This window comes from Erithacus rubecula, assembly GCF_903797595.1.
Source record: "Erithacus rubecula genome assembly, chromosome: 3".
In the NCBI taxonomy this organism is placed as follows: Eukaryota; Metazoa; Chordata; class Aves; order Passeriformes; family Muscicapidae; genus Erithacus; species Erithacus rubecula.
Window position 1 is genome coordinate 91,580,885 of NC_136689.1, and position 26,469 is coordinate 91,607,353.

The following is a 26,469-nucleotide window of genomic DNA, read 5'->3' on the forward strand; positions in this document are numbered from 1 at the left end:
CCTACCTACAAGATAAAATTTGAAAAGTGCATGATAAGCCTTTCCACAGCATTTCACCAGGAAAATGAAACAAAAATTTTAAATGCTGGGCAACCAAGATTCGCTCACCTAACCCAGGGTGTCAGGCAATTTCAGAGTCAGACTTTCAAAAATGAAAGAACATCACACAGAAAATAGACATTACCCCTGAAATAATGGGATATATTTTACAGCCGTGGGTATGGAAAAGAAAACAATTAACACACATCTGTGATAAGGCAATGAGTAGCAGACGGTTTATTCCAAATGTTAAAATGTGAACGGTGTCCAATTTCTGTGTCATGTAGTTTCTGCTGTGCAGCTGAAGAAAAACAAACCCTGAACTTCAATTAAAAAAAAAAAAAAAAAACCACAGCAAAATTACTGCCTTTTTCAACAACTAGCTGAATAATATATTGTGTATTTTGTAGCATGTAAATATGAGGATCAATTGGAAAATTGAGACACAGCAAACCCTTCTTAAAAAAACACCAAAAATACACTTTTTGTCTTTTTTTTCCCCTTTTTTTTCAAGACCAAAATTTCAAAATCATTTGTCTTTGAAAAACGTGGTATTTTGAGACCACACCATGATGCTGCACTGACATTTCACCTTTAAGAAGTGCCCAAGCAGATTCAAAAGCTTTTGAAACACAATTTATCCTCACAACTAGCAAAGGGCTTATTACTGAGAATCTAAAAGTCAGAGGATAGAATATTAACTACTGTAGAAAAGAAAACATAGTGCAGGACCTTCTGTTTGTGACAAAATTACAGAGTTAATGTTCCTGAAAGATCACTTCACCTTTTAAAGCATGATTTTTAAAAAGGTAAAATTTATAGCAATTAAAGCTAATGAAGAAATGCAGCATGAGCTGCTTATGTTCAGGAACTAATAGGTCCACTGAGCATTTCTGAGATTATTTAGCCATCAATGATAATGAATTGACATTGTCAGTGGTGTTAATGTACCAATGCTCTATAGTGCCACTAATCCGATAGCCAATCCCAGCAATTTTATCTTTTTTTATGTTGCTACTTTATTTTTTTAACCAACACACTATCCAATCCTTTCAATTAAAAGAGCACAAATACAGCAGAGGCTATTAACACTTTTTTTTCCTCTTCCACATATAAGTTGACATATTCATTATATAGACTATGGTTCAAACTGCTCTGGTCATTCCTCCTTCAAATCCTGATGAGTTCTCCAGGATTGTTAGCTACAGTGCAAAAATGTCTTTTCCAAATAAATCAGTGCTAGTATATGATTGTTAAAATACATTTTTGGTGCACATTAAGTGAAAACAGGAATATAATTCAGAGTTTTGTAAGCATGGAGCATTGTGGTTCACCAGTAGTTTTACCATATCTAAATTAGCACAGTTCCATGTTGTTGATGAAAATTAACAATACACAAAATGGAAAATAAGTACCTGCCTGGCTACTAGATATGATATGTTAGCAACATAGAATGCAATCAACTTAGGAAAGTGACTACCATTTCAATCCAAAGTTTCAATCATTCATACATGTTTTGCTCTCTCTCTCTTGCATAACTATTGTGAATCCCAGCTGAGAGCTGTGCAATTCCTGAGACAGGTCCTGTCAGACATGTCAATCCTAAAATGATAGAACGAGTTTTTGAAAAAATGAGCTACTATGCCAAATCCTAATTATTTTAATTTTCTTCTTTTTTCGTAAAAGATACTGTATTAGCTGGTTTGATTTTTTTTTTTACTTTTCCTCTCACAAGGAAATAGTTAAATAATATGATGATCTTTCAGTTTAAGTTATAAGGGAATTGAACAAACAACCCATGTCAAGTTCGTGGACAACTTCTAAGGAAGAGAATTTAGCCTTTACTTAACACTTCTGTGGATCTGTAGTTTTTAACTATCTTCCATGTCAAATTCGTGGCAACTGACAAAGGAAAGACAGCAAATAAGATTTTTAACAATGTAAAATACCCTACCATGTTCATTTTAACTATGCTTCAAAATAAGGAGTAGCACAAGTTATTCTACTACTGATACGCAGTGGACTTAAGAACTGGGCTCATATGTTTTTATTTTTATTTCAAGAAGTCAGCAAATAGTTTTCTTAAGTGAGTAAACCCATTCAATATATCTCATAATGCCACATGCAAAATTATTTGAACAGAGATGAATCAGTGAAAATCACTCAGCTGCATCTTCAGCTGAGGATTCACTTGTCTTCTAAAATGTGTAACTCACTTTGTCCTGCAGTAGATTGGTACACTAAGGCTAGAAAACCTCCTCCTGCTGAATATAATCCCCAACATCACAGCACACCATGCATGTGTGCACTGCACCATCTAATTGAACCTGTGCTCTTCTACACATTAGCCATAAGACTGCTATAGCACTTACACAGGTTTGCGTAAAATGTTTTTATATGATGCATATATTAGTTAATTTCTTCAGCATAATAACATTAAAATATATTTTTAATCAGAACTAGGGTATTAAAATCCAACTTCGAATGTCCTATGATGTACCATATATGCCATGGCATTTTAAAACCTTTTAAACATTTCTGCTAAATTAATTAGTTTTGCATTAAGGAGTCTCAATGCCTCCTATTAAATGCAACACATTTGAAGGACAATTAAACATTATGAACGATCCTTCTAAGGAAATAACGATTGTTAAAAGAAAAACAAGATTTTTTGGGTAACAAACAGGAATACAAGTACACATAAAAGACTTCAATTTATTTTAAAAGTCTTATGCCTGCAATATTTTAGATTGGTTTGTTTGAAAAATCTGTCTTCTGTTTTGTTTTCATAAAGAATGAAAACCCCAATGGAGTCCAGAAATCTGTTAATGGTACTAAAATTATAACAGTATTGCAAAAGAAAAAACCCCACACAGTAAAGTCTATATTATATATTTTTTATGTCTTTAAATGGAATTTACAGTTCTCCCTGGCAATGTGAATGAACATCCTATAATTTAGTCAATTTACAGATTACAGGTTCAAATTGACCTTGTAGCCCATAAAATTGCTCATCTTCAGTGCAGGATTAGAAGTGGGAAAAGAATGTCATAACTGTATTTAAGGAATTTACCATAACAATGGAAAGGAGGATATGCATGCATAATTTTAGCCACTCTTGCTCACATCACAGTTTTCAATTCTGAAACAATGCATATTCTGTGCTCTTCTCCTGGTTAACCATGGTGGAGACTGTTTCAATTTACTCACCCACAGACATGACACTTGTATTCCCTCATCCCAAGGTGCCTCTTGACATGGTTTCTGGCATCTCCAAGCTGAGCTGTTGCAAAGTGGCATATCTTGCACTTGAATGGCTTTGATCCTAAGTAAAATTTAGCATAAGATATGAGGTGAATTAGAATAAAATATCACCCACGGTAAAAGAAATAAAAATTCCTGAGGAAAAATAACCTTTTAAAAACCTATCCCACATTTAACCTGTTCGAGATTTTTGCCTAATTAAAAAAAGTGTCTTGTACATAAAATTATAACTCCCAGGACACAGACAGTATATTCTGTATATTCTATGCATTACTCATTAAAGTTTCCTCAGGTTCAAGATCACAGAAAATACTCTCTGAACTTTTAATCTGGTCTTTTTCTTGTTATTAAAAATCCACAAAATACATTAAAATGAGAAGAAAATATAATAGACAGAAAACATTTCAGTAAGATGGCAAAAGTTTTTCTATGCCTTTTCCAATGGCCAAATGCTGAAACTCAGGAAATGGTGTTAAAGTGGCTTGGTATTGGTTTAACAGCAAAATGCAATTTTTTTTTTAGCAAATATTTTTAAAGTAAAATAATATTACAAGTCTTCCAACTTTGAATAGATTTCACATTAGCATTGGTATTTCAGATTTGTTCTGTCACACACAGCAAATGATTCATCACCTAGCTATTGTAATGGCATGCAATGTATGAATATACAGTGGATAAAATATTATGCCTTTATGACTGTTTTATGGTCAAGAATTTATGATTATTCTGCAAACCAGAAGTATTGACATTTTGGCTATTATTTATTTCAAGAACAAACTTTAATATTAAATGTCTGCTGCAGACCGAAGAACTCTGAAATTATTCCTTCAAGGAAAAAGTATCAACCTATTTCTTGTACCACATCAGTTCAGCAAAAAGTCAAATTATTTGTCTATCTTAATTAACAGTGATCATCTCTTGAGATGGAAAAACTATCTTTTTTACTGACATAGTTAAATTGGGCACATGTCAGTCCTCAGGTTATTATGCAGCAACATCATTCTGGAATAGAAGCACTTTCCAATTTTCTAACCACTAAATCCTCACATCAATAAATTGAAATCATAGAATTGCAGTTAAAGTAAGTACAATATGGTCAAAGAGTCTCCATATTATGTTTAGTATATGTTTTGTGAAGTATTTCATCCAATACAGTTAAGCACAATATGAAATATGGGATCTTTAATAAATATACATAAAGAGCTCTGATAAGAAAAATGTTGCACTATATCATACTTGATCAATGAACCTTTTTGCTTTGCCCTTGAAAACAGAATATCCTCAAAGAACCCACTGGTGAAATTGAGGATCTTAGTAAAAAAAATTTTAGAGTCTTAAATTTCAATTTCATTCTCAAATACTAACGAAAAATGAAGCATTTAATTTTAATCTTCTAACTGAAATAAAAAAGTCAACAGGACTAAGAACGGGCAGACAAGGTTGAATATTTCACAGTTCAATGACAATGAAGCCAGATCTCTTAATACTTTCATTTCTACTGTTGAAAGTAGATGTAAAATATATTTAGCACCTCAATGGTTATATCTAGTCAGCTTTATATGCTTAAATGTCAAAAGCAGGTTCAGACTGCAGCTCACAGCAATCACATTCTATCCATCACACTGAAAAAAAACAGTTTATTTAAATGATACTGATAAAACTGAATTAATCATTAATTTGGTGGCATTTCAAATCAACACTTCGTTCTGCAAAGAGACCAGGGCAAATAAAAAAAAACCTTTATATTAGCATTAAAAGACCACTAAAAGCTGATGCTTTATCATATGATCTTTAGCTGGACAATTAATAACAACAAGGCTACAGGTGAAGAGGATTTTTTTTTAATCTGTGTTTATACTGCTCTTTTTTCTCACAGAATTCAAATACCATGTGGATTCTATCCTATGTTCCCTTATATTCTCTCCTACTGATTAAATTGTAAATTCGTTCCTCATTCTGATACTGCAGGTGTCCCACAGGGCTTCCATACAAGACCTTTGCTGTTTTCCATTTACATGACTCCTTTGTGAAGAACTCGAGTTCAGACCAATCGTGACTACAGTGTGCTGACAATACAGAAATGTATTATTCTGTTGACTGCTCTCATCCAAAAATCACTGAGGCCTTGAGGGGTTTTGATTTTTTTTCTCAGATCCAAAGCTGAATATCTGTTAACATCTCCATTTAAACTCCATGAAAATTCAAGTGCTGGCAGGTTCCAGTCAGTACTTATCACCTGAAACAAAAGCAGTGTATCTCCCTTTTAGGTTGCTGGTGCCAAATTTGTTCCAGTATGTTCTTGGATGAAACAACCCAAAATTTTATACTAAAAATGAAGACATTCGACTAAGATTTAAATTAATGGTAGAAAAAAAATATTGAATTTGCCATAAAGCTGTCTGAAACAATGAAAAACATTTAACCATTTCTTAGCCATACTTGGCACCAACTTCAGTGGTTCTCTTTTGCTGTTTTGAACGCTGCCACTACTGGATTCACATTTGGCTTTAAGTTCTTAGGGGGAAAAAAAAGAGAAAAATGCTTTCACTCTATCGTCTTTTCAACCAAATGACTCAAAAAAATAGCCAGAAAAAGCAAAAAAAAGTCTCAAATCCACCAAACTACTTTATCCACAAGTTGAAAAAAAAGTATATTTTCTGATGGTAACAGGAAACAATAAGGCTCTTAACAAACACCAAACAAACCAACCACAAACAGAACAAAACCAGAACAACAACAACAAAACAAACAAACAAAAAACAACACCACCATATCAAACTGAAAATAAGACTAAATTTAAAAAGTGCAGGTCAGGCAGACACAAACGATTCTACTGTTTCGTAAAAAAATTAGTTGAGTTCATAATCCTTGCTTTACATTAAGACAATACAGACTCAAAGCTGTAAGAAAAAATTCACAGTCACAGCTTTAGGCCAGCCAAAGGCAACATCACTTATATCTGCAGGCACTGCTGTATTCCTAGCTCAGGCCCAATACCAAGTGAGCAGAGCCACATGAAATGTCATCATACCATTTCCTCCTATGTGTGGGACATGGGGAGCAATACAGCACACTTACATTGGGTACAACTGCCATTAACTGAGAAGTCTGATGAGAAAAGAAACAAAGATGATGCAGTTGCAGGTGATTTTTCCTCAGATGTTGATTGTTAATTAAGTTTATGGGACCTCCATCAATTGCAAACTAAAGAGTCTTCCACCTCTACTACTCCTTTTATTTTTCTTTACACTTCCTCATTTTCACTTGTCAACGTGTGATGGACTTACTTGTTAGGTCCTCTATAGCAAAGCTTTCCTTTCATTTGCAATGTGAAAATCTCCTACACATTATTTAATGATATTTTGAAACATTATTTTTCCATCAATGGAAATTATTAGTTGTATCTCTGCAACTTTCCCTTCCCTTCACCACCCCAAATCATCAATGATTACTCAATTTAAAAAAGGAAAGGATGGTTATGGTGATGGTTACACATACATACCCATGTATATAAACCTATTTATGCACATCCAGATGCTGATGACAGACTTTTTAAAAAACATATAATCAGAACAATAAATGGGAAAATGTGCTCTTATGTACCTGTTGTTACCCTGGGACAGGTGAGAAGCTGGAAATGGTGGACTTTGCCTCACCAATGTTACAAGAAGTGTACATACAATTGGTGCAGTAGGTCATTACCCTCTGCCACCACTCCCAATAACTTCAACATATTTGTTTGTTATTAAACTGCATCCACTGTGCTACAGATGGGAAGAAAAGAAGAAAACCACGAATAGGAAAATAGAGATTGGAAGAGAAAGTCTTCTTCCCATTAAGTATTAATAAAAGTCTCCACACTACTATTTATGTGAATGAGCAAAGCATAAGAAAAACATTTCTTTTAAAGTTGCAGTGAGACTGAGGGCACATAAAACTGTGCTGTAACCCTTCTATACTTCTGCACCAAAAATGACTTGAAAATTAAATGTATTTTTCCACTGCTTTGCATATTTAGTGCTATCCAAAAGCACAGTACAAATATACTCCATGATAAGACCTACACACAAGATGTTAAAAAGTACACTAACTTTTACTAAATGTTACAATCAATGATGTAACTTATGTAAGTAGGGTTGCTTTGTCATATATTGATAGTTACCTCACTTTCACATCCACATTAACTTGATTTTAAATGCAATTAATACATATAGTCAAGGAAGACTAATGGACTACATTCTGCACTTAACCTGGTGGACATTTTCAAATGGCACAAGTGACCAGTGCAAACCTATTTTGCATTGTAAACGACTAAATAAATCTTAATGGATTAAGAATGATCAGCTATCAACACACAAGGGAAATTAAGTGCTGAAATGCCTACATTGATTATTTTAAATTATTAGCCTTACTCTGTTCTTGAATTTGTATGCTTTTAGTGAGCTTTAACACATTTACAAGACTTATTGACTATAATTACAAGAGAATTCAAGTAATGGACACATCAATTATAAGCAACATGTCTTGACCAGACAGTTGCATAAAGAATTCTAAAGAGAGCTCCATTAGCATCCTCCCCCTTAGTTTTATTCAGTTTTATCTGCCATAAGAGGGCATATTAAGGGCTTATACAGCTGTTCTGACCATGTGAACATGAGCATCCCTCTAAAGACTTAACACTGCATTCATTCAAAGTTGGATATTGGCTGAAGCAATACAAATAACTGTACTATTGACAGGACAGAAGTAATGCTGAAAGTATTAAGTATGTGAGTTATTGGTATACATGAATACTGCAGTTATAGTAAAATACTTTGAAAGGTTTGAAATACAATGTCTCTGTTCCCCAAGATTAATTTTTAGGATTTGTTGTCCAGTCACGCCCTTGCCTTTTCATAAAAAAAACTTACAAAACTATTTTAGGATTATGCCAGGAATTACCATTCTTTTATGCTTCTTTTTTCTTACCTTTTTGTTCTCTTCCTTGTAACCATGCACTAAGTTTCAAATACTGCATGAATTTAAACTATAGCTTCCATAATAAGCCATTATTTAAAAGTACAGTAAAATAAACCTTACAGTTTTAATGAAAATATGTTCATTGAAATGTGAATTTATTATTCAAATCCACTCATAAATTCAACCATGGAGACACCACTTGTCTAAGCAGAGCTCAGTGATTTAGAAAAGCTGTCTATTTAAAATAAAGAATGTATGGCAGGTTTATAGAAACATCGCAGTGAATTTTTACATAAATTTAGAACTGCAGCTTATGCATTTTTCTACAGAAATGTTTTTAAATTTTCCACTTAAAATTAAACATAAAAATGAATTTAAAGTGTGATCAGCACAGAAACTAAATCAGATGCTACATCCCTGTGCAACACATCAGCACCGCATGCTACCTTCCAAAAAGGCTGACCAATTCCAACAGCTATAACTTATTTCTACAAAAACCTCTTGTTGTTTCTTATTGGTATTTATTTAGGAATGATGTTAATATCAAATGCCTATTCTGAAGCATTATGTAATGCTGAAAGTTTCCCTTAATTGAAATGAAATAAACAATTTGGCTATTAAACAACTACACAGAAGAAAAAGTTAGAACAGATAATCGTTCTCTCAAACCACCACAGCTTCATTATATAAATATAAGAACCAATCAATGGTTACAATTGAGATTAAAAGGAAGAAAATCTCTCTATATGAAACAAAAAGCAGAAGGGTGACTGTATTTGAAACGCTCTTACATTTTCTGCCCTTTGATCACTGTATTTTCATATCCTTTTAGATAATTTTGAATTTCATCAGGGGCTCATCAGGCGATACAAATGCCAGTTCATAAGAAATATTAAAGGGCTTAACAAGCAGAAAAAGACCAATGGTATAATTCACTCCCTTTGAAAGAGACCAGTTGCAACGACAGCGTTTCCATACCTGTGTGGGTACGGATGTGAGCTAGGAAGGCCATGGAATTGCTACTTCTACACATCTTCCCACAATACTTGCAGACATTGCCTTGGTTCTCTTCCCTCTCCCGGTTAATCTGCTCAGTGTCTTCAACAATGTACTTATTGACTTCCCGCAGCAGCTCTTCATGTTGCTCTTTGATGTGGAGAAACAAGCTCTGCTCTGAATCGAAGGGCTCCGTGCACTTCAAGCACTTGAAGGTTGCGCCTCCTTCGGGCAGCTCCTCCACGCTCGCCTGCTCGTTCCGCATGTGCCCAGCACTGGCCAAGTGCTGGTGAAGGTTGCTTTCTGTGTAAAATGATTTTCCACAGAGTAAGCAATGAAAATGCTTTTCTTTTGAAGGATGTTTCATGGCTATGTGAACATTTAGTCCGCTCAAACCATCTGCTAGAAAACCACAGTCATCGCAGCGAATACGTGTCGATTCCCCAAGGGAAATTCCCTCTGACTTTTTCTTTTTCCCACCACTTGTTGAAGTGTCTGCTTTCCCTGTGAGCTCACTAGCTTTCACTGGCCCTGACATTAGTCCTTCTGCAGAATGGTCAGTGGCCTCCCCATCTTGATGACTTTTTAACCTCACTATAGAAGAATCAAACTTGCCAACATTTTGCATTGCCTTTCCTTTGTCATCAGCACTGATAACTGTTCCTAAAGCCTCATTACTACTTTCTTGCGTGCCCTCAGCTGTTGAGCCATCTGCCTCCCAAACATTGTTATTTATAGTTACTTCAGCTTCATGTTGTGCTTCCATAAGGGCTTCTTCCTCCTCCCCAGTAGGATCCTCCCTGAAACTTCTGTTACCATCTAAACTATGTCTATTTTGTACTGTTTCTCCAGCGTTTCCAGCAAAATTTGATTGCTCTACTGCACTAGTTGTTTCTGGAAGACTTAGCATAAGTGGGTTATTTTTCTTCAGTGATTTTTTTTTGAGACTGTCTTTATCTCTACACTCTGCTTCTGGGCTTTCACTATTTTCTTCCAAGCTCTCCACACCTTTTTCTGAATTGAAGTTTGTGTTGCTTGATCTATTTTGATCTCCTGCAGTGCAATCATCATCTGTGTTGAGCAGCTCCTGACCGTGCTTACTTTTCTGCACGTCACAGGTACCTGTTTCTTTAATTGATACTTCCTTAACAAGTTCAACAACCTTATCTTTCTGAGGAGTTTGCTGGAATTGTTCACAAAAAGGGTTTTCTACTCCATTTCTAGACTCTTTATCAAGTTCACCTCCTACTGTATTTTGGGAACTGACATCTTTAGAGATTCCTGGAGATGTATTTTCATTTAAGGCAGTACACTCAGTAAAGCTTTTATTCATATGACCACCTTCTGATGCATCACTGGCACACTTTGTTTCATCTAAAATAGTTTTTGATTCTCCTGTACTGTGATGGTGCTCCTCTTGAGGCAAAGCAGTGCCTTCTTTAGTGATATTTGCTGTATTTGCTTCCTCCCCAGAAGAAGAATAAACATAAGATTCTCTTCTAATTTTATGTTTCTCTGTTGCTGCATGCCTTATCATCTCTCTGCGAGTAACAGCATAGTAGTCACAAGCCATGCAGTAGTATTCAAATTGTTTTGTATGTTTTCGCTTCACATGCAGCTCTAAAGAAGCAGCAGAATGAGCAATGAAGCTGCAGTGTTCACACTTGTTGTCATTTGCACCCATGGCTCTTCTCTGGAAGCTTGGGTCACAATCTTGAGCAGCCACCGCTGGTTCCAGCAACACACATTGGTTTATATTTGATGTACTCCTCACAGACTGCAAATCTGGCAGCCTACTGGCATTCGCAGCCTTTAATTCAGCATCTCCTCGCTCAACTTCCTGATTGTCTAAGACAGAATTTTCCAAATCTGATGACAGGCCACCATCCTCAATGTGCTCAGGCAAGGCAGTCACGGGGCTGTTCATCTTCTTGCTAATGGATTCAAAATTACCTCCTTCAGGGCTAACGATGATCTCTGAGTTCTGTTTTCCACATCCTTCAATTTCAACACGGCTTTTGTGTTTTTTGGTTGCACAGTGACGTTCCATATCTCCTTTGGTGACAGTGTAGTAGTTGCAAACCTTACACAAATAGCTGTACTGATGACTGTGCTTTCGCCTGATGTGAACAGTCAAATTCGTAACACTGGAGGCCAAAAGGCCACAATGGGTACACGTCCTAGAAACAGCACCTTTAGGTTTCCCTCCTCTCGATGCATCACCTAAAACCAATTCATTTTCACCAATCCTCTGCTCAAGTGGAACAAATTCCTTATTTCTCGATATGTTCTCCACAGAAGAGGATGAAACATGTATAATTTCTTTATCCAACTCTGTATTTCCACTCCCAGTGGAAGTATCCACCACTGATTTAATGCCTCCAACACCAACACAAACCTTTACAATACATTCTTCAAAACGTAGTCCAATGTTGTTTTTCCTGGCATTTTCAAGATGCTTGCTTCTCTTGATATGTTTCTCCATTCCTTCCTTACTCAGTGAGTAGAGATTACATGCTTTGCAAAGGAAGTGATACTCTTGTGCATGTCGGAGTTTTATATGCCTTGTAAGAACGGTGGAAGACCTTGTCTTATAAAAACACTTTTTACATTGAAATTGGGTTTTATTCAGAACAGAATGCTTCAGTTCATTCCTGTGATTTATGAAGGAAGAGTCTGGAGTTTTTGCTTGCATTGACACTTCCATTTCCTTTGCAAGTCTTTGGCTATTGTTCGATACTGAGTCACTGCAAGATATCACTTGTAAGGCATGATCAGTGTTACTCAATTGAGTAGCTTGCTGAAATAATGAACCATCGTGTTTCTCATTTTTTTGATGATTTATCAGCTCTTCTTCCAACTGAAAAAAAAGAATGCAAGCTGGACAACTATGGGACATATTATGCACTTCACTCATATGGCTTTGAAGGCTGACCACATTCAAGCTGGTAAATGAACAGAGTTGACAATGAAAGCTACAATCACCCATCTGGTGTTTACTGTCTTGACAGTGTTGCTTCATGTCCTCACTGACTCCAGAGGAATAGCCACACATCTGACAATGAAACTGGATCCTTTTTGTATGAAGCTTTGCAACATGTGTTTCCAAACTTTCTCGGTCATGAAAAACATGACCACAATCCATGCAAGTATGAAGAGCACCATCATCAGCCGTAAGTTTAACTTCAGAATCTTTGGCATCTGCAGCACTAGAAGAAGGGGTATTTGGTTTGTATTCAGTAAGATCTTGTATTTCTGCAGCAGCAGTACAATTACTTTTAGCATCTGTTTCTAGTTCTCTATGTGACACAGGGCTTGATTCATCATGTTTAAGCTGTGTGCTGGAGATAGGCTTCACATGCACTCTCTGAGTTTCAGATTTGGGTCTCTTACTATTCCCCAACAAGCTGTATCTTTTTTTAACCTGCCTTTTTAATCTAGAAGACCTACTCTGTCCAAATGAAAAGAAAACATTTCCTTTGTGTTTCTGTTTATCAAATCTCCTTGTCCTGCGTAAACTGTTAAGTAGCTTTTTGGTAGTTGGAAGGGATTCTGTTTTCTGCAAGGTATTTTCTGACGGTCCCGCTATTGCTAGTTTTTCAGTATGAGCTTTATTATTTCCTTCTGTACCAGAAGAAAGCAATGCTTCCTCCGTCACAGTATCTTTTTTTGCAGTGGGAGTATTTGAAGATAGCATCATTGCAACAAGTTCACTGCCATCATTTTGTTTAGACAAACATACTTTTGAGCCTTTCAGTGCACTGCTAACACTTAGTTCTTTTGCATTAGCAGTTCTTGCCCTTAATTTATTGGTCCCCGGTTTTGCCCTGACATTCCTCTCTTTGGTTGCAGTAGATTGTTGGTTTTTAAAGGATTTTTTTGTCAATATCTGTACAAATCCTCCCCGTGCAGCAAGATTTTGGCGTCGAAGGTGAGTCTTGCCAAGGAAATGAGAATTTAGGAGACTCTCTTCAGCACTCTGAAAACCACAAAGATCACAAGAAAATATCTTGGATTTCTCACGATCTTGCTTAACATGCATATGTGACGTTGAACTACACTCACCTATACAACTATACTGAGGGCGTGTTTGCTCTTTGGATGGTTTAGAGAGGCTTTCTTGTTTATGTTTTTCATTATCAGAGCAGGAAGGTAAACACTGATCACTCATTTTGCCTTTAGGGTCTTTGTCTATGTTTCCAGCTGTACAGACAACACTGATTTCTTCTGAAGAATATAATTTATCAGGAACAGCAGCTGACACCTCTTGTGAATGTTTATTTTCCTCATGAATTTTCAATATGGCATCATCAGCAGCACATCTGAAATCATAACGTAGGCACAGGATATCTGAATTAAATATGTCACTCTCAGGACAACTGGTGACTCCTTCCTTCTTTACAGCTCCAGCTATCATACCACATGCTTCTCCAGGTAAAACTTTTTGCAATTTCCTTCCACTGTCTTTCATGTCCTCTGAAGAGCTGTGCTTTCTTTTCCTGGAGACATTTTCAGGTTTCTCTGCTTCAACAACATCCAGGTTTGGTGATTCTGACAGTGCTGTTTGGTTTGTGCCATTCTCTTTTTCTTTCTTTTCAAGGTCCCTGAACACTTCATCTGATGTAAGCCTTGTTTTCTGCTGAGATGAAGAGTGACATCCAGCATTTTCTCCTGATGTATTTCTTAGGGATTCTTCTGTCAACTCAACTTGTAAATTCTCATCGACATCATCCCTCTTCATATTTTCCTCCCCATCCATTCTTAATAGTGATATTACCAACTGTAGATCATTTGGTTTAGCACCTACAAAGCAAAAGAGCTATTATTAGTCTTTTATGCAAACTTAATGGTTAAAATAATTACATTTTTAAAACCCCATGCAATACAGAAAATTTAAATCATGGCAGGAAGAAAGACATGAGGCGACAGTTTCATTATGGTATCTAAACCACCTTCTAGTTACAGAGCTCTTACTGTGAACAAACACTTAGATCCCATAGTTTTTACATAATCAAGTAAATCTTCTACGTATTTTAAACCTGGGCAGACAAATGTGACCTTTGTTTCTGGAAGTATATTTAGGACATAAAATACTAACTGCTTTCAGGGAACTGGTCATGGAATATTTAACTTCTCCTGAACTAGAAAATCAGCTCCCAAATTTAAAAGTTCCCAGGAGAAATAATCATGACAGCAACAATAAGCAAAACAAAGCCAACATAAATGCTAAATATTTTAAGTATGCAGCTTGCTTTCCTTCCTCTGCTTAAGTTATCTGCTAAAGAGAAAGAGAGAAAACACAAATAAAACCACCTTCTAGAAGAATATGCTGCAAGTATAGCTTCCCATTCTACCTAAAATATCCTCTAAAACATAATTTTCCAATTAGGGAGAAGAAACAAAAAGTCATGAAATAACAGTGCAGAGAAGGGCAGCACCTTTGAGATCCAGCACAAACTCTAATCATTCAAATCCAGTTATCAAAAGCTTTTGCTCAACTGCCTTGTGTAACCCTCCTGCTGCCAAGAAGATGCCGCCACTAGAAAACCGATGCTACCAACACAGTTTATAAGAGGGATGGGGATGGGAAATCAAATCTTGACATTTATTACCTTTTCATTTTGATATGAAGCAACTGAGAATTGAAAATGCATTTCATTTTAACAGATGATTAAATACTAAATGTTTGTCTATGTGCTTTACACTATGATTTAAACATCAATTTGCTGCAGATCCAAGTATTTAGTTTTTTGTTCAGTTACCCATTGAATGAGGCCATGACCACAATTGTAAGTACTTCCTGACAAGATTAAGTAATTGCAATGTTGATACAGATAACATAGATAACAAAAAACTATTCAAGAACATGGCAAAAAAAAATATTATGCTTAATTTTGAGGACGAAATAAGAAAGTATTAAACTGAGAAAATAAATTCAAATCAGTTGGACTTATTTCCCATGGAAGAAAAAAGTGTTTTTCTGCTTAAGAATAATTTATGGAAGGCCCCTAAGGAATTGAGTGCACATTAGTCACGTACATTGAACAGTTTTTCAATTGTAGGTCTCTCACTGAGCTGAAGCACTGACCAAACCTACACCAAGCTAGTTATAATTAAATAGCAAGAGAAAAACCACCTCTAGATCACAACAGCCCTTTGGAGGATCATGATATTGTTCCCTAAATGTGGCTTTCTGATTCTTATGCACTATTTTTCTTTGTTCACCTCATGGAAACCAAAACCACGTGGAAACTAATCATAATTAGTCAGAAGGAAAACAGTCAGGGCTATTGCCTCAGCTGGTATAAGTCAGAACATGTATGTATGCTCAAAAACACTACAGCAATTAATAGCAGGACCAGATTAAGCCTTTGAAGTGCAAGCTTACCCAAGAAAAGGTGATGAGCACTATTTGAGATGCAGAAAAAAAGATCAGATGAAAATTATATGATTTAACTGCAGTACACCTTTATTTATATAATGCCAAATATCAAGTTACTTCAGCAAGGAGTGTCACAAGTCCATCCTTAAACAAGTAACTGTGGGTCCTTTGCCTTGCTGCACCTCCACAGCAGGTTCCCAGCCCACCACCAAGACCCAATCACTCTTCCCTTGGGCCTGGGGAAAAGCAGCAGTTTTTCATTTGCTGTACAAGATGCTTTGAAATCTCAAACTAATTCTCCACCTTCTTTATAGGATACTTTTCTCTCAGATAAATCCATAAGACTTATCAGAAAATTTGTCCATCAGTGAACTAATACTGGCATTGAACACTTCCACTATCAAAAGTTGTATCAGGATAATTAAAGGTTTCTCCATCAACAAAAATGTGGCCTTCTCTGCCATTCCCCTAGAAATTTAGCTCATCTCCACCAGCCACTTGCACACCTAAAAAACATGGTTGATTTTCTGCACACAGTCTCTGCAGGTTTATGCTCGTTTCCCAGCATTTGTTCAGTAAGTCTCCAATAGAAGTTCATCCTGCTCTGTGCCCAGATTGCAATCCCAGTTAGAGTGTCCATCCTCATCTCCCACTCAACTGCATCAGTTATGGATTTTTCTAGTGCTTAGGAAAAAAATGCATTTCCTCTATTTTATCTTTGTCAGCTATTTGTAGTAAGAACTAAAAACTAGCTGCTAAAATAGTGAAAAAAGCAAAACATAAACCTCATAGGTGCTGCCAATAACCTCAGTATAAAATTAAAATAATCATATGTGTAATCCAAATATGCTAAGATGATTTACACCCCAAACTTCTTGCCTAATTCCTTATCTCTGCCTTCATTTCATGACAAACTTCTAGCATGCAGACTGGGGCTGCACTCTGTTCTCCTAATGAAGTCAACAGCCTCACATCTATCCCCACAACCAGTAAGCATTATCAAGGCTATTTCTCTCCAGCTGCACAGCAAAAATGTGGCAATGTGTGGTAACGATACACCTTTACCAACTTCATCATTACCACACATCTAAGTTTCCATGAAGATAGTCTACCCCTGCACACCCTTCCCAAAGCTACATCTTCCTCCGTCCATACAGTCTGTGTCAAAATATCACTACATGGGAGTCTGCACTTGCATGAAACCAAAACCCAGAAAGTATTCTCTATGAAAGAGAACATCTATGAGATAGTTGCTGCCGTCTCTCTAAAACTGCCTCTATATTAATTAATCTAAGGAATTAAATAGCCTCCAATTTCTTTTAGCTCTCTTAAAGTTGTCTGTAGGACAAGAGCACATCTTCTGATAGACACTTAATGACTACTATCACTACTTTATTGCTGGGACCATGACCAGCAATTTGTTGAGCTCTGAGTTCTCCACATCTCACACAAGATCTGGAGCACTAGACCAGGTCTCTGCTTCTTCCTGCTACAGCCTTTGCTCTGATCACACTGCCGTGCCTCTAACACAATTTCAATAGCACATCGCTCAGCTTCCTTGATGGCAGAGTAGTGTCTCACACCCAAATGCAGCTGTGGGCTCCTTCCTGCATGAATATATGGCTATCACTACTCAAAGAAGGCATTCAGCACACCATCAGCTGTCTCTAGACAAAAAGAGTTTGTAGTGCCTCTGCTCTTAATTCCCAAAAGCCACTTCCCAGACTTGCCACCAGGCACCAGGACAATGGCAAAGCACAAGTTGGTCATAAATCTGAGTGGTCCTAATCCTCTGCCTGCCTAAACCAAATCCACACTAATTAAGGGCTAGCCTGCAGTTGGTATTGTAATACAGAGGAATCAATGCATTGGAGAAGGCATCAACAGCACTCAAAGTCTCGGCAGTCATAGCGATCATTTAAGAAAATTTTGCAAATTTTCTTTTTGCAAAATTAATCTTGGATCAAGCCTTGGTCTGGCACAGGGATCATCATCACAAGCAAAGAACTAGCATCTAGAATTTTATTCCTAATCTAAGAACACACTCTACACGTAACAAGTAACCCTCTGAAGCCAGACACCTTAAGCTATGCTTAAACCTAACTCCTACCTGTTAGTGTGATCAAGTAAACCTTCTGATAGCAATGTAATGCTACCAAATTTGTACAGCAGTAGGAATAGGGAAGATCTTATATGTGGATCAACAAGACTAAAATCAATGCAAGATGTAAACTTCCTAGTGCTTCCTGCTACCTTCATCTTTTAAAGCATGATCTGGAAACATTTTCACAAGGAATAACTGCTTTAAGTGCAACAATACATAACCACTTCAAGTATTTCATAAATAATCCAAAATATATTTTTACAGGCTCCAAGATTGTGCCAATGGTAATGCCAGATACAGCACAGCAGAAAACTGCAGCACGGGATCAATCCCAAGCTAAGCAGACAGCAGCCAAATCCTTGTATTTCCATAGTTTAAAACCTGGTTCTGTCAAACAGCACTCTCTTAACATCATATTCAATGCTCAAAATGAAGCTGTTCTAACTCAAAAGTGGGTTGACTTTTTGTAACATAAATCTTTTGTTAATGTTCATATAAATCAAGTATAGCTGAACAGATCCTTAAAGGATATGACCAAAAATTAATTTGCCACATTAGCTTCAGGTTAACAAATTCTTCTGCTTGGAGACAGTCATACATTACCTAATGCATTTTAAGGTTCTTTGCAGCACAGTGCTGTTCCCGAGTTCTGGAAAGAAACCTGTTGTGGCCTCAAAATTTTTGCTCAGAAAAAGCTACGCTCGTAGTCCTAGTGTGCATAGGTGCTCAAACAGTGCTATTCTTCAATAATTTCCTAAATATCTGAAAGAAATGAAACATGTTTTCAAGATCTTTGAAAGCAGAATGTTTATTACGTGTGCTACATCTACATAGACCAACTATCCTAATCCTTACAGAAAGTATAAGACACATATCTTTAAATTGCAAGTGGGTAATACATAGTATTTTGGCAATATCACATAAACCAATATAGCTAAAAATTCTCCCTTTTCATCCATTGGGATTTCCAAATCATCAGAATCGTGGAGGTTTTGTTTCAACATGTAAACTAATTTAAGAGACATCCCGCAATCACAATTCAGCACCATCTCACTATCTGTAAAGTAGAAAATTCATACAAAAAAAAAGAGAAAAATATCACTTCTTGAGCAGTCATCACCATTTTTTACCTGGCAACAACTCACTTTTGTATTCTTCATACAAAGTTTTTTTTGTATATTGACATAGTATCTGCTACAGCTCTCTACACAAGCATAAGTCATTTGTGAACAGAAGCTTGTTTTCTTTTATGAAAATAGAAAATATTAGATTTGAGTTTTCTGATTTTTTACCACTGGTCCAAAAAAAAAAAACCAGTATATAATGTCTTACTATGCCAGAAGGTGGAGACACTGCAGTTAAGCTTTGCAGTGTAAGACCTGCACTGCTCTAATCCTCAGATGGAATTTAGAAAGTAGTAATCTTAAATTAAGATCAAAAGAACAAAGAATTTAGCAATGATCAATAAAACTGCAGTAAACTTCAAAGTTCCTTAACTTGATGGTAATACAATTTTATTTACTTGTCTCTTTGGTTATATGCAAAGAGAAGGGGAAGGCATGTGCACAGAAGAACACAAAAAAGTTTATTTACAAGTACTAACTTTACTTTTTTTTTTTTTTAATACTAATCCCAGCATTAGAATTTCCAGAGCACTTCTCAGTCACAAGTACTATTGTCTCCAAGTATTCAATGCCCAATCTGTGGTGTTTGTAAAGGGTGCAACATATGGAAAACAGTTTCATTTTTTTCCCAGTAAAAATTCCCCTTTTCAGACAATTAATTCTTTCAGTGAAATCATGGATACAATGAAGCAAAATCATTTTAATGAGCTCCATAAATAGCGTGCACAAAACTGCATGTTAACAACTCCTCTCAACGTACGACCATTGTGTCAAATAAGCATCTTCTCAGGGGCACAACATCCTTTTAAATCAAATTATATATCTGTCTTATGGCCTTACAAAGTTACCTCACTTCCTTCAGAAAGACTAATCCAAGCTAACAGTCTCCTCAATAATGGAATACAGGAGACAATAAATACAGTTGTCGATTCCAATGGAACAAAGATCCCCGTTCTTTGAGGAGAATTAGATGATATCCATTACAAACATTTGTTTTCTCTTGCAGCTCAAAAATGCTGGAACTTCACGCTTTGCATTATGACCCTGTTGTTCACATAAGGCCACCACTTTCCTAGGACAGCAAAATTCCCACAGGGGACTTCCAAATAAGCTGCAGGCTTCCAAAACTAAAGACTTTGAAATTTCCACACAGATCTATCCAGAACAGTTCAAGTGACAAAATAAAAAGACTCCTGATAGCCACCCCCTGTGTATCACTGAAAATGGGGAGTTATCTGCACCCATTATTTTCATTTTCTCACAGCCACCAGAAAAAACCTATAATGGCATTGCAGGGAAATGCACCTGCAAAACTACCCACATACCACTTGCTTCTGCTTCCAAACCACTCAGAACCCTTCCAGGTGGGCAGAAATTGGAAACACAAAGGCTCCCTAGCTCATCATCCACTCATTTCATAAAGAGTCAAATGCTGCTAAGTGCAGCAGGGAACATTGATTAGATCAGCTTTGAAGAGGAAGTCAACAAAAGACATACACAGATATACATTCATTTCAAGTGCAGTCAGAATCAATAGGAATGCATGTGCAAGACAGAGGAAATGCACTAATATCTCCTAAAAATTATAACCTCCATACTTCCAATTTTTGAAAATGTAAGAAGGTCTGTATATTTTGAATTTTAAAATCAAAGAATTCTGACTGTTTCCAGAGCAAGGCATACGTGTAACAATAGCAATTAAAACAGTCGGTAGAAACTTCTGAGGATCCAAGAAAGACTACATTCATATAGCACTGTGATATTTACAGATGAAAAGCACTATTTCCAAAATGCTTCATTTTAAAGAGTTTATTAGATCCAGAAAAGAAATACCATTTTCCATATACACTAGTAACTTCTGTGGTTGGTGGGAATTCTCCAAATTACATGCTTTTGTGCAAGATACAATTCTCACCAAGTACACCAATTAAAACTAGAGAGAAGAAAAAAGTAAAATGCAATTTGATTCCATTTCTACTGTTGACTGTAGAACCCTCTTAAGTACAGTGGACCACACTGGAATTCAGCAGAGAAGTACACCACAACTATCACTGACACTTGAAAAAAATTTAAGTCAACTTTTTCCTAAACTTCGGCAGCAAAAGATAAAAGCAAGTTGCAATTGCAACTAAATTGGCTCTTGTAAATTTTACCCTAAAAACCTGGTCCTAGAAGTCTTATTTTCTCCTTTAAAAACATAAGGAATATGAATTTCCTAGGCTACTCTGATGTTTAATATTTGTGAAGACTTAATAAATTTCCATCAACCATTGCTCAAAAATTAAATCCAAAAAACAAAAAAAGGATGGCTTTGTTGGCCCCTTGATTAAAACTACCATTTCATACAGAAAGCAACAAGAGGCCTCTACCATCACAGCCTGGGACACATTTTTTATCTACTACTACTGTATTTATCACCAGTCAAATTTTCAAGACAAGAATGCATGCAGTAATCGGTGTATTTACAGACATGCTTCTCACTCCTGTGCACCATTTCCCTTACATGCTGCCTCTTCAAGAAGCTCAACTGAAAAGAGCTGAATAGGCACTGGAGATCCAAAGAACCTCCACAAGGTAACATAAAAACTTTGGATTTTTTGTGTGATAGGTTCAAAAAGTTTCCAGAAAATACAAAGTGTGCATATGCTTCTAAAGAAAAGGAGACGTTAATAAAAAGCATTCTGATGACCCCTGGTGGTCACTTCATACAAGGAAGTAATTGCATTCCATCTGAGAAAAGCAGATCACACAGAAAAGTGCTGAATGTTCCACTGGTAGGCATATCTACAGAAATGACAGGTGATATTATTCAATTAGAATATTTATTAGAATGTACATATTTACATGTCTGTCTATATCAAATTGTATGTCAGTAGACACACAGACAGACTCAAAAATTTAACTATTAGAAACAAACTCTGTTTTTCTCTCCAGCAAAATAGAAGTGAGCATACTGGAAGCATTTCAGCTGAATCCTACAAGACATATAAAATGGACTTTTTTTCGGTTTTGATTTTCCAGCTGGGTTGCTTACATAAAGCAGAGGGTGTTGGGGAGAAGCACAGTGGAAAGCAGGGGCCTACCTGATACCAGTGTGCACTCAGAAAGGCTCTGGGTAATAGATAATGTCCCAAATCCTGCCAGCACAGGCAGTGCTCCAGCCCAGTTTAGCAAAGCAAACAAACCAGCTTTCCTTATTTATATTTATATATTTCTATTGGACTTCTACCAATAAGAAATTAATATTCATCATTAGGAATCAGTATAAATAGGTGATAGCTGTACACAAACCTCAGCTGTAGAGATAAACCCTTAACAAACAAAGGAAAAGGTGCATGACAAATCACACCTTTTTTCCTTAATGCTTTCCTGTAATGCATGCAAGCAATCACAACAGTACTGCCACATCCTCTGCAACACAGAGAGGGATGTTTTCCCTCAATATCTTAGATGATCATGACTGTGACTTATACCATGCACAGCTGTGCAAAGGCTGTCTTCCTCCAGAAGTAACTGTTACCTGTGTTCAGGTGAACAAACCCATGCTTCAGATATAGTCACTGCAAAACTTCTAATGCTAGGTAGTTCTGTACTCAGAACAGTTCAGGAGTTACAACTGACCTTCACTCCAATTTCCATCTGTGACAGATCTGTCTGCATCAAGAGCTCAAAACCAATATAAGACAGCAATGGGAGGCGTACCAGTGTGGTGGTGGCAACAAGAGTCCAAGCACTGGTAATATGGGACAACACAAAAAATTTTCATTACTTCTGTGGCGCCTGGGATAGCAATCAAGGGATACCACTATGGCATATCATGGGGCCTTTTCCCTTCCCCATCTTCAAGCCCTTCACTAGAAGAACTAAGCCATGTAGCTACAAAAGCCTCCTTCACACTTCAGATGAGGACCAAAAAGAGGCTAAAGGTCAAGCAGGCTCCCATTCTCCCCAGCAAAACACACTCTTATCAGCAGGTAGAGAGTGAGAGTGAATGAAGGAAAAGGCATTGCTATCCCAAAGAGAGGCCAGAGGATGCCAGAGCAGCTTCCACCTCCTGCTGCAGCCCATATGATGAAACCACATCTTCCCAGAATAGGTTCTAGGTAGATACAACTGAAGAGGGAAGGAACTGAAGACAAAGAAAAGCCTCTTGACAATTCCACCATCACTTATAAAATAAACTCCCCATTTACTAGTCCAAAGCATTCACACTTACTGATAGTTTGGCAGCAAATACCATGAATGTTTCAAATGCTGCTGTTCATTAGCAGTATCCCTTTTCCCCCATGTCAATTTGTTGCTTACCAAATTTGGTGCTTACCTAAATCAGTCCCTGAAACTCAGCTCTCTTCCAGAACCAGCAATGTGCCGAAATATGTGCAAAGTAGTAGCATGATTTTGAGACACCCATGTTCAACTGCATTCCCAAGAAAGGAATCACCTGACAACACTTTCATCTCTCCTGAAAGAGTGATGCATAGGGAACAGTTGCACTGGGGACCACTCCCCTAATACCTACAAAATTATGAAGCTTCACTCTGCTCTAAGAGCTGCACCTTGCTTCCTGGGTATCTTAAGTGTGCAAAACCCTTACCCTATTTTGAAGCACACTGTTAAACAGCTACACAAGACTGCAACACATTTCCTTCAGCTGTTGGTTTATCAAATTAAACTCCAATCTCCCATCAGCACCATAATATCAAACAGCTCCCTGGGAATACCAGCAACAGAGCCCAAGGTGTGGGGAGTCCCTCCCTCCCACCAGAGCCCAGCAGGCACACGGAGCCACTGCTAACCCCACTATCATCTGGCATGGTCAGGGTGGCACCAGAGCCATCCTCTTCCACAGACTAGATGTGCCTGGTCAACCCAGTGGCGCCAGGCATGCCTTCTGCTCCCCAAGGCCCTCCTGGGCAAGGAGTGCAGATCCTGTTAGACCCTTCCCAGACACAGCTCCTGGGCATCACAGAAGGTCACAGAAGGACCACACAGCACTTGCCTGGGCAGGGGGACCTTGGGAGCTGGGGCAGAACTGCAACTTGGTTGCAGAGACTCTGTATTTCCTCAATACATCATCACTCTTTCTCTCAGGGATGCTTTAGGAGAGTGTTATTACTAAAAATACTACTAATTCTCTGAAATACACCAAGTTGAAATCAATCCCACAAACTTTCCCAAGATCAATAGATTCTAATGAACACAGAAAACATACACAGTAGCCACCACAGGCAAGTATCCGGAGACCAAGCTGGAGTAATAAATTGCACCTGCTCCAACACTTTCCTGGCAGGAAAAAATTGACATATCACTAAGCAGGCTGTTTCTCAGCTCAAACACCCACAGGATCTGAGGGACCACAAGATGGGTGACCTACGTGGTAACTTATCACAGCAAAGCAGCCAGGACACAATGCCAGATCTGCCCCCCACACATGGGCAGGGTTTTGGCAGCTCTCATTGAAGGAGCAGCCCAGACCACAGAGTGAGTCCCTCCAACTGAGCAATGTGGGCACAGAAAGTGACTGCAGGTCAAAGGGGCTGCTTCCTAAAGTAAAGGGTCGTGGTACAGCCTGTTTATCTCCCAGAGGGTAAAAAGAATATCTAGTCATCTGTTTTATTTCCCTAGTTTTCACCCTGGGAAAAACTTTAACAAGTTAACTCTTTTCCTAGTTGTTATCATCAGTGGAAAAGAGACAACAGTGTAAAATTAAACCTTACAGTTAACAGAGCAGAAATGCTTGTTTATATCTTTTACAGTGAAACCTAACATTAAGTGTGCTGTTCCATCATGAATTTTCCAGAAGACTTGAGGACCACATCCTATTTTTCCCCAAGAGCTATGATTCAGACTTTCACTTTCTGATAAATTCCATGAGTATTTGATAATCAAACGCAACTTCTCTTTTGTCAGCTAAGCATCTTTCCTCATTCTAAAACATCAAATTCTTTTTACATGAAACAGGAAAGGAATTCACTTCTAACTGTGACCTTGCAATTCTATTTCACAATTTAAAATACAATTCCAATTTACAAGTTAAAATTTTAGAGCAAATCCACCACTTTTCCAGGATTTAATATCGGATATTATTTCCATACACTAAACAATACAGAAGATTTTACTGGTTGAACCTCCGTAGCAGCACAAATCATAGCAATATGAATAGACAAAGGATCTTATTACAACCACTAAACTTTTCTCATCAATTTCATTCTGTACTTCTTTTACAGACATCTAAATATTCTTAGGTACATGTACAGTGGAAAAAATTAATTAATACCCTTTTTAATGAATCTCTCAAAAATTCTCCCTCTCCTCAAATCATAGAATTGTTTAAGTTGGGAAAGACCATGCTCATCGAGTCGAACTGTTAACCCACCACTGCCTAGTTCACCACTAATCCCTGCCAAGTGCCACATTCACAGGTCCTTTAAATACCTCCAGGGATGCTAAACCACACCGTTTCCATGGGGGAGCCTGTTTCAGGGCTTGACAACCCTTTCAGCAAAGGAATTTTTTGTAAATCCAATTTAAACCTCCCCCAGTGCAACATTTCCACTAGTCCTGCCACTTTTCACTTGGGAGAAGAGACCAACCTCCACCTGGCCACAACTTCTTTTCAGGTATTTGCAGAGAGTGATAAGGTCTCCCCTGAGCCTCCTTTTCTCAGGTACAAAACCCCAGCTCCTCTAAGACTTGTGTTCCAGACCCTTCCCCAGCTCTGCTGCCCTTCTCTGGACACATGCAGCACCCCAATGTCTTCGTTGATGTGAGTGGACCAAATCTGAGCACAGGGTTCAAGGTGCAGCCTCAGCAGTGCCAAGTACAGAGGGACAATCCCTGCCCTGCTCCTGCTGGCCACTATTCCCCATCCAGGCCAGGCATCCACTGGCCTCCTTGGCCACCTGGGCACACACTGGCTCATGTTCAGCCACTGTCAATCAGCAGCCCCAGCTCCTTTTCCAGCAGCAGCTTTCAGCCACTCTGCCCCCAGCCTGCAGCACTGCCTGGGGTTGTTGTGACCAAGGGCAGGACTCAGCCCTTGGCCTTGTTGAACCTCACCCAACTGGCCCCAACCCAGTGATCCAGCCTGTCCAGATCCCTCTGCAGAGCCCCCTGCCCTCCAGCAGATCAACACTCCTGCCCACCTTGGTGTTGTCTGCAAAATGACAGAGAGTGCACTTGATGCTCTTGTCCAGGTCATTGATAAAGATATTAAATAGAACCAGCCCCAGAACTGAGCCCTGGAGAGCAGCACTTCTGACCATTCACCATCATTCTTTGGGCCCTGCCATCAAGTCAGCTTTTCACCTGGGCATCCTCATGCCACTATCTGTGTTTTAAATTACTCTAATTTCTATTACATCTAAATTCAGCTAAATTCACTGGGCATTTAAAAATCAAGATATTTCTTCAGGGGCTTTAAAAATATTTGTAAAGTAATGCCATATGCCAGATTTCATTATTTTATCTACAAAACTTGCTATTCAGAATTAAATAAAATTACACAATCCCACTTCTTTTTAATTAAAATTAGTTTATATTTTGAAAACTCAACAATTAACAATGTCTAGTTGCATTAATAACTCACTCTCCAGAATGCT

General features: G+C 37.6%; 1 protein-coding gene across 4 annotated transcripts in view; it reads right to left on the reverse strand.

Annotated features, from left to right (window-relative positions):
- ZNF407 (zinc finger protein 407) overlaps positions 1–26,469 on the reverse strand; it is a 332,688-nt gene that overhangs the window by 292,615 nt on the left and 13,604 nt on the right. For all 4 annotated transcript variants that reach the window (XM_079301071.1, XM_079301072.1, XM_079301073.1 and 1 more), the window contains exons 2-3: positions 9,241–14,061; positions 3,250–3,364 (exon numbers count right to left, since the gene is read on the reverse strand). In XM_079301071.1, coding sequence (XP_079157197.1) covers positions 3,250–3,364; positions 9,241–14,061 — 4,936 coding nt within the window. The remainder of the gene's footprint in view (positions 1–3,249; positions 3,365–9,240; positions 14,062–26,469) is intronic.